Source organism: Triturus cristatus, chromosome 10, assembly GCF_964204655.1.
Source record: "Triturus cristatus chromosome 10, aTriCri1.1, whole genome shotgun sequence".
Lineage (NCBI taxonomy): Eukaryota > Metazoa > Chordata > Amphibia > Caudata > Salamandridae > Triturus > Triturus cristatus.
In genome coordinates, this window is record NC_140593.1 from 184,610,957 (window position 1) to 184,621,142 (window position 10,186).

Sequence of the window (10,186 nt, forward strand, 5' to 3'; positions counted from 1 at the left end):
TGCTAGGGTGTCTGGCTGTATATGCGCAATCCTGTGATTTCATCTGTGATGCCTTTAGGGGCTGTAATTGCAATGCATTCAAATGATCAACCAAGGGGATGAGTACTGTCATTCTAAAGTGTGCGAAAACATGGATTCTTGCTGCTGCGCTTAGATGAAGACCCCAGATAGCCAGCCCTTAAGATATAGAGGTGCATACTTTATGGTCAGTAGGAGATGCTCAGTCAGGGTCATGTGTCACCAAGGCAGGTTTACCCCTTATTAATGCTTGTTGAGGTAATGGGGTGGGTCGCCACTGGGATGGTGCCAGTGCGCAGGGCCCTCGCTCCAGGTTATGTTCAACTAACTGCATTGGGGGCAAGTTGATGTGCATACATGGGAGTGGTGGTACTAGACCCCACCCCCCCTGCGGGAGGGGTGGAGATGTTATGCAATGTCACAAAGTAATTCCAACAGCTTATGTATATTTGTAAATTGGTGCATAGTATTGAGTGGTGTGTGTTTATTAAATGTACTCTTACTTTTATAAAGCAAAGTACAGACTGGACAATCAATTATTGAGTGTTATTTTTGTGCACCTGCAAATGGCGATTACTAGCCCACACCACCTCCCTTGAGTAAGCCTCAGACTAATCTGCAACGCTACCCTCTGAGAGTCAGGCGCTACAATTGGGTGTTTGGTTCCCAGTGAAGGACAAATGTAGTCATGTTACTTGTGCAGGCCTCACAGATGCTGGCTCGTTTTCCAACAGTAAGTGTTTATTTATTTATTTGTAATTACATTGTGGCCTTCCCCCCTATGACCCTTCCACGTCCACCCCGCCACCCGCGAACCATGCCAGCCACCACTGGTTGTGATGCCAACTTGCTAATATGCTAACCTGCATGATGTTAAGTGGTAAATTTAAACTCATCAAGACTCCAGATGATGGGATGTAGGGCCCGAACTCCACAAAAGTTCAAATGCTTGATCACAACTGCACAAAAGCAATGTGTGACAAGTTCTGCAGTCAATCCCAAAAATATTGCTCACTGCTTGGATAAGATTCCACTTCGAGACATTTCATCGAAGCAGGACTCTCCACTGAGGGTTTCTGTACCTTTGATGTGCGGCCTTGGAGTATTCCCCTGCTTATGCCTCTGACCAAGGACAGCAGAAGAGATTTGAGCAATGTGAAATACACAACTGAAAAGCCAAATGAACTAAGCCACAAAAAGGATTTGACAACTACATGTGTTGTGTACTTCCGCCATAGGAAATAATGTTCTCCAGGTATGAACTTTCTCCTGACATCAAGGGGTCTTCATTGTATTGGGGACAAGATGCGGCCTATTGGCTAATGTGAGATACTCAGTCTATTTACACTAAACAGATACCTACTAAGACTGGTGAAAGAGGATAGTGAAACTGAAGTGGAAACTTAAGAGATCAGATAGTTTGTTCATAAATCGGTAAGGTTATAGAGTCCATCAGCCCACCCTTAATGGCGGAGCCTCGTCATCTGGACCTATAGGAGAAAAAGGATTCAGGCCATAGTCTTGAGCCAACAGGCCCTGCTGGGAACCTGACCATAATTCTCCAAAAGAAACTCTTAACCAGATGTATGTTACAACTATGTGAACTCCAAAAAATGTATATATATGTGGGTGCAGTGCTCTAGTGCAAGTGCGAGTTAAAAATGACTACAGGGGCAAAAAACCTATGTTTATTGTAAGTGTGTCCAAGTGTCATGTCTAAAATCACCTAATAGTCTTAAAATATATAGACTAATTCCTAACTAAATACAATTGTGGTCGACATGTTTCAGCTGGATGGGTCACTCGACCCGGCTTTCTTCAGGACCTCAAAAAATATAAGGAATAAATGGAAATAGCTACTGCAAAATAAACGCAAATCGTGCAAGTGTAAATATAAGACAATTATTATAATGAATAATAATATATATACTGGTCCGACCAGTCTGTGGCGATAGCCACCCTACCAGATAACCGGACCTCGTATTTGGAAGGTAGAAATCACCTCTTCTTTCCCAGCTTTGTGTGGGAGTACCGCCTCACCTCACCCGGCTGACTGCTCGGAGGAAGAGGCACCGCTCTATCCGTCGGTACCTCAGGCCAGGCTGCAAACAGTCTGGGAGGTGTCTTTGAATGGGGATTGGAGATTGCTCAGTCTTTAATTATTTTCCCTATGACCCTTCTGTATTTATGTTTGTTAGCTATTGGCTAATGCTCCTGGCCTCTAAACATGGGGAACCAAGCTTGAAGTCCAGCCTTGGCTCAACATCCTGTGAATCTGGGAAAAACACGTACCGTCCCTGTGCCTGAAGCAAAAATGTGCAAAAATTGGTTCTTTTGTAAAGTGGCCTAATGCCTTTCGGCCACGTCACGCTGCAAAGCTGCAAAATCAAACTTGTAATCCTCATCTGAGTCTAGCTGAACTTGTGGGGCACTGTCACAAGCGTCTTGCATCAGAAGATTATAACTGGTCTACAAGAAAACTTCTAGACACCAAGGAAACGTGTCTGCCATGACCAATGCTAACCGGAGCAGCATAATCCACTTGCTTTACTTTAGCATCCCTAATCCAGAGTTTGCTACTATTGTTATTTAAACAGTTTTTTTGCCCTGCATATGCTCGAATTAGAAAATGCTGGTTAATACCGATATGCAGGAACCTTGGATTTCGCCATTTTGCACAGGCCTGCCGGGTTTTGATTTATGATACCCATCCTCCTATTGTCTTTGCTGTATCTCGCTTTCTACTTAGTATGTGGCGCAGAAGACAAATGTTCTTGTAAATATGTGATAGATAAAGTTTCCTTTTTTTTTTTTCTCCCTCCAATTCATTTTTGATATCTACTGAATTTAATGTCTTTTTAATACCTCTTTTTATCCTGTTTTTATTCTTCGTGCTTTGTATGTATTTTATCTGCACTTTTATGGTCTTTGACCGAAATAAAGTTATCAAATGAAATGAATGTTATTTAAACATGATTTGGACTAAACAATGCTTATTCTGATACATTCACTGCTGTTTGAGTTGTTAACATTAACACCGGCATCCCCAAATACAGCTCTGAGGAGATTTTCTGATAAGGTTCACCTAAAGCACAAATTAAAGTATTCGATCAATCTTCTGCACCTACCTAACCAGGTGAGTACTAGCAGCCCTGCGATCTGTTGCTTTGCATGGTTGTAGTCCTTAAGTTATTATCACCTCCAACTATTTTTGTGATTAATATTACAACATTAGTCATTTCAAGAGTTGCTTGAATAAAAAGATGCTATTAACTTTTTGTCGGTTTCTGATGCTTCGTCGTTGATATTGTTCAATATATATTCATGAACCTTTTAGATGAATGTATCCTTTTCCTCCCACTGTAATAAGGCATTCCTTCTGTCTAATAAATTGTATGCCACAAATGGAATTATAACGGCCATTTATCAGTATATTACAAAACAGTAATCATGCGCACACATTTAAAATGATGTATATTTGTAATACATTTGTTTCAAATTTAATTTGTTTCTCTTTAGAAATGTCAATAAATAAAACTTTTACAACACCTGCAAGTCACCTTCAAAACCAGCTGTATCGCCTACAAGACCTTAAAATTGGTACCTTAAAATGCCTGGGAGAGAAAGTAGCCACATCTTCAGACTGAAGACAAAGGAAGGCAGGCCTTCTCCATCCACATATCCAGGATCCAGAACCACATCCCTATCAGCATCACACTGCCTTATACCTTTCTGCTATTCCAAGAGGAGTTTGAACAGACATCTCTTCAGAAAGCTCTACCTCCCCACACAATGTGAACCTATGCTATCCTAGCAAACACAACAATATGATGGACATAGGGCTGAAACTTTTTAACCACTCGCCCCCAGTCAACAGATCTGAGTTTAATCCATTGTTCTTTTGCTCACTATGCCACTCCAGTTTGGACCCAACCACATGCAATCTAATTAGGCAGTAAAAATTCAATCCTTTTTACTACAGTTCTTGGGTGTTTTAAGGCCCTTGCAGTGAAATATCTCCACAATGATCCACATGTGTGAAACAGCGGGCATGGGGCATGGTGTCTCCCCTCTTTGTGAACTGAGGGCCTCATTTACAAGAAACTGACGCATCAGCATCGAAGCATCAGTTTCCTTGCACCTGTGTCAAATGCCTTTGTGACACCATGGATGCACTGTATTTACAATACAGGGCTCCTTGGCGCAAGGATTAACAGATGAGTCAGAAATTCTGACGCATCTGTTGGCACAAAAGTGACGCATTTTTGGAGTTGATCGGAAAATTGACGCAATTTCAGCATTGCTTCAGAACACATAGGCGAGTATCATTGTAAAAGCCCTGTGTCATTCCTTACGCCTTGTCTGAGCACGCGTGGGGATTTTGAAGCAGTCAAATCATAGAATGACAGGGTTAAATGTTATACATTTCACTGTGTCACTTCTATGTGGCTTTTTTTGCGTGGGAACGCCTACCCTGCATACATGGCGCAGGGCTCTGCAAACTGGCACATTGGGCCCAATGTGTCAGCTTGTAGATATGGATAAATAGAAAAAGGAGTATCACGGAAAAAATACATACAATTATTCATAGAAAGAGCACATTTAATTACCCCTTCAAAAATATCAAATAATCGAAATAGAATACATCTTGCATTATTTACAGTATATCACAAGGAAACAGGCGTTTATACAAAGAAAGATACAGACACATATATCACATACCATCAGTTCAATACATAACAAACAACAATTAACCCAAACACAAACATTTTTTATCGGTGTCCCCTTTCAACGTATCAGGCGGACCACTCGGAGGTAGTCAAACTAAACAGTGGGGAACCCAAGCAATGAGGGCAAATATAACCCAAACTTTGTTCCAGGTGTCCCAGCGACAGTCTGTAAATTACTGAAACTCAAGTGACTCCTCCATCCAATATCTGTCGACGTGACCACGTTTCAGCCAAAGTAAACTTCAGGCCTCTTCAGGACAGGGGTTAAATGGCAAATGTATCTTCCAACTTTAAATTCAAAAGAAGCTCACTAGAAATCGAGGGAAACGTTCTAATAAACGCTACTCGCGCTTCAATACTGTTCCTTCGTCAGAGATCAGAACACCGGTTCTCCATACAGATTTCGGTCAAACTCGGGCAGTCTCTTAGCTCAAATCCTCATTAGCACGCCAATCCAAACCAACGCGGGTTCCGAAGTCCCGTTACTTCGGAACCCGCGTTGGTTTGGATTGGCGTGCTAATGAGGATTTGAGCTAAGAGACTGCCCGAGTTTGACCGAAATCTGTATGGAGAACCGGTGTTCTGATCTCTGACGAAGGAACAGTATTGAAGCGCGAGTAGCGTTTATTAGAACGTTTCCCTCGATTTCTAGTGAGCTTCTTTTGAATTTAAAGTTGGAAGATACATTTGCCATTTAACCCCTGTCCTGAAGAGGCCTGAAGTTTACTTTGGCTGAAACGTGGTCACGTCGACAGATATTGGATGGAGGAGTCACTTGAGTTTCAGTAATTTACAGACTGTCGCTGGGACACCTGGAACAAAGTTTGGGTTATATTTGCCCTCATTGCTTGGGTTCCCCACTGTTTAGTTTGACTACCTCCGAGTGGTCCACCTGATACGTTGAAAGGGGACACCGATAAAAAATGTTTGTGTTTGGGTTAATTGTTGTTTGTTATGTATTGAACTGATGGTATGTGATATATGTGTCTGTATCTTTCTTTGTATAAACGCCTGTTTCCTTGTGATATACTGTAAATAATGCAAGATGTATTCTATTTCGATTATTTGATATTTTTGAAGGGGTAATTAAATGTGCTCTTTCTATGAATAATTGTATGTATTTTTTCCGTGATACTCCTTTTTCTATTTATATATATTGTCCCTTATACCCAGGTATCACAGGGTGATTTGGGTATAACCCTGTTGTTTTTGACAAGCTTGTAGATATGGAGCAGTGTGGTGTGCTGATTGCTCCGTCGCTGTGCCAAAAAAATGTAACGCAGCGGTGGAGTAAGGGGCTTGTAAATAAGCCCCTGAGTCCTTAATGTCTGGAAACCTCCATGTTGGTTGCAGAAAAACAATACTGCAATTCAACCCAGATTCATTACTTAACGACCGCAAAACATCATAACAGAAAAAACAGCAACCACTTTACCAAAATAACCTGAAATTTCTGAAGACATGTTGAGCACTCGAAGCACATCTATGACTCAAAGGAGTCTCGGCTCTGATATATGCGGGTGCACTGCAGACGTGAGCGCGCTTCAGACACTGAAAGTTTACTCCTGCTCAATGCTTCCTTTTCGAAGACAAAGACGTATTTTGAATTTCAAAGCTCCTGCTCACAAGAAGTAGAGGAAACCCTACTTCTGCAGACACTCTCACAATCCAGGAGCCTGCCACTAAAGGACATTGAGTAGCACCACATGAAATCAAAAACATCTGCATGGCCAATCATGCTTGAAAATATAGCGTTTGGTCATAAAAACAAGCCTCAAGGCGCTCTAAATTTCTTCTCATAACTTTAATCGGACAATTTAAAAATCGCGGGCTAGGATCCTGCAATGTATGCATTTAAAACATAGACTGCTTTAGAGTACCGTGACACAATGGAGCTTTTGTGACGTCGAAAGCCTGCGCATTGTTCCATTCATGAACATTATATTTCCTCGGTCCACTATAGAGTATTAAAGCATCACGTGATCGGTTTTTAGACTTAACTAGCACGACATCGCACCCCGCACGACGACACGTGCCTTGAACACAAAATAATGAATATTGTGGGATAAAAAAAAAAAGGAGCAGAGCTCCCCCCACACCACAGGACTCGGTGTCTCACAAGAGCCCGGCACTGAGTGATGCACCTGACTAGGGGTGCCAAATGCAGCATTAGTGCACAGAGGGGGGGCTCTTCCGGTCATCGCGTGCATCTGTGCTAGGAGCTCCCGCGTGCAGAGAAAGTGCCAAAGGCCACCTATAAAACAGACCCCTTGACGTAGATGTGTCCTCTAGCCCATCCACCGCCCACCGGAAATGTCAGCCCTGATCCACTAAACAATGACTCGTGGCTCTGCAGAACATCCTAAGGGCCAACGGAGTGGACGTATGTTTGTGGTTCGACTGCTCTGTCTGATGCCAATCCCCCCACCCCAGCGCCCTCGACCGACCCCCAAACCCACCCAGGCGAACAGTGGACGTTGTGACTGAACCATATACTTTATTTTTCGTACATTACAACATCCTGATTAATGACTTGTGTTTCGTGAGAACATCTTACATTACAGCAAGTAAGCAACTGAACACGTTGAGTGCAACACTGCAGCACACCATGGAAGACAGAAGCATGAACGTTGTGTGTGTGGATAGATAGAGAAGCAGACAGACGGACATACAAGAGACAGGCAGGCTGACGAGCAGGCAGGTAGGTAGGTAGGTTAACTGATGGATGGACGGACAGATGGATGGACGGATGGATTGATGGGTGTATTTATACATATTGGGGGATGGTCTGGTGCCACGCTTTAAACGACGTAGACTTATGTAGACTTGAATAACTTCTCCAAGGGACACGAGGTGTACACTCCGTTGCCACGCCCCCAGCGCTCTCAGAGCCTAATGCCCTTACGGGAACAGATGCCTTTTCCACACATTCACTTTCCTTCGTATTACGCAGGGGTTTTGTCTCTGGTGTACATAAACGCCCCCTTAATCTGCTCTCTGAGCTGGGGATAGCAGCCGCGGCCTCTTAAAAATATCAGGATTTCAGTGTAATTGTACATTGATCTCTCCTGGTGGCAGAAGGCCAGGGGCTCTGGGGCCCCGACTGACCCACTCTTTCCTGACATGTTTTATTCCGCCTCCGATAGATGAACATCTCTTTTATGGATGAGGCTGCGGCTGTCGCGTCTGAAATGCCAACGTTTTCCCCCAAGACTGACTCCAAAATGTCAGTGCGGGTTTATCAAAAGCCATTTTTGAATTGACACCTCGAGTGAGCGCGCACTGCGTTCTTTTGAAGCCACATATGGACGTTTCGCCGCCCGCCAGGTGTACAAAGAGACAATAAAGTCTCCTAGGAATGACCTTGCGCGGAAGCTGCAAGCACACTCGGGCTCTTGGAGAGCGCGCGGGAGGGAGGGACCGCATCTGTTCACGCGCAGCCTCCGCCGGGCAGCGCTTTCACGGCGCACATTCTGAATATGCATGAGGCCGGGTTCCATACCAGGGACGAGTGGACACTCGCAACATCTGCCTGGCTGGCAGCCCTCGGCGATTGGTGCCGAAAGCTGCTCTGTCTGCGTCATCTGACATCCGCGGCGACAGACTGTGGCGAGATCACAGACTGGTGCGGACCAGCAATGCGGTGCGCAGGGGCGAAGCCACCAGTGGTGCAGCAGGTGCAGCGGCGCCCAGGCTCGGGCGCCTGAGGGGGCCATTCAAATAGCTAACCAACAGTCAGAGGGCCATTTCTTTGCCTGCACCCATGGCACCCTTGCTACGTCACTGGTGCAGTGCCATCGCTCAAAATGAAGAAGGGGCCGTGTATGCCACTTTCACGTTACTATGGGGCAGTACACTGCATGTTCAGCCCGCTGACCTCCCCACACACGTGCATTGAATGAGCCAGGGGAGAGGCGGACCGGTGTTAAAATAAAACTCACAATCATGCATGTGATAAGAAAAGTTCCCTCGGACTAAATTATTAAATTCAAATAGTTTCGATAGGACACTGCGCTCCCTGCGCCCTGGACCCCGCACTGCTGGACACTGTGGGTGTCGCAGTTGCATCGCGCTGGCTCTGATGCACTCCTCTTCCTATTGTGGTAGCGCCCACCAACATAAAGCAGGCACTAGATGACACCATTGTTTGGAGACCAGTGCCACAGTCTGCCCGTACACACATGCACCTGTGCACACACTCGTGCACAGTGTGTGCACTGCTGCAGGGTCTGTGCTTGAAACAAGGGGCCCTGCCCCGTCACTGACTGCATGCCAGCTTGAAGAATGATCCCCCACGCCCCACCTTCGCCGCCATAAACACAACATGCCTCGTTGCTTGTTCATATGAAGCGCACGACTGGTTGGTATGTGCAGTCCCATTGAACATGCCAAACTGAGCTCAGCGCCTGCAACCCTGAACATTCGCGGATACATTAGAAACTGAAGCTCAGCGCAGTACGGGTGGTGCGCGGTGTGCGCAGAGATGGAACGTGCCATAAATGACTTATAAACTTCTGTCTACTCACCAGTCTTCCACACATACATCACAGCCCTGCTGTCCGGCTCACTCTGCGCCTCGACTCCCCAGATTCCAAACAACAAAACCATGAGCACTCCGGTGCACGGGGCAGGGATGCCTAACCCCCGCGAGCGACGGGATGAAGCGGTGCCTTTCTCGGCCATCCCCAGACCTTCCGCGGGCAGCTCCCGAGCCCGCCAGCAACGCGACAGAAAACAAAAATACACCTCAGTCAAGCAATCCGTCCTCCTCGGGGCGTCTTCTGAAGGGGCAGAGAGGCGAAGCGCTTTTCCTGCTATTGTGCATAACAGCCAGGGAGGAGGCTCTGTCTAACACCGAGGAACAATAGACCCCTTTCCTGCTGTTCCTGCCTCTGCTGCTGCGGTTCGCCCTGGTCCTCGCTGCTGGCCCGGCTCCTCTCCCATCCATCCAGCGCAGGAGGGCAGCCTCCTATCAGCTCAGCGAGACAGCTGTCCGCAGGGGCTCCAGCTGACTGAGCAGGTTAGCCTGCTCCGGGAGGGAGCTGCGGTAATCTACACCAGATGGAGAGACAGGGAGAGCGAGAGAGAGAGACAGGAGCGAGGGCAGGGACAGCCTTAACTAAATTATGCAAACCCAGGGCAGTCGCGATGTGTAATTTCATCATTACAGCAATATTACCTCACAGGCACACTGATTACACGCCTAAAGGAAATATCACCAGAGACGTGCTTAAAAAAAGAAATACACGTGTACATTACCCATTTGCTAATACAAGACAAACGCGTCAAAACCCACATTAATATTAATAGACTTAATTAAGTGCCGGGTGCATGTACACGCTGGATTTTAGCAACTAAACAGACATTCCATCTTAAATGAACCAACATATTCGGATAAACTTCTTCCGTTCCAAATGAGGACTCTGAAAACCTCAAGC

The 10,186-nt window shown here is 45.6% G+C and overlaps 1 protein-coding gene across 1 annotated transcript in view; it reads right to left on the reverse strand.

The window, feature by feature from the left end:
* THSD7A (thrombospondin type 1 domain containing 7A) overlaps nt 1–9,572 on the reverse strand; it is a 982,498-nt gene extending 972,926 nt beyond the window's left edge. Inside the window, exon 1 of the mRNA XM_085630781.1 lies at nt 9,275–9,572. Coding sequence (XP_085486907.1) covers nt 9,275–9,431 — 157 coding nt within the window. The 5' untranslated portion in view covers nt 9,432–9,572. The remainder of the gene's footprint in view (nt 1–9,274) is intronic.
* Between the last annotated feature and the right edge of the window lie 614 nt (nt 9,573–10,186).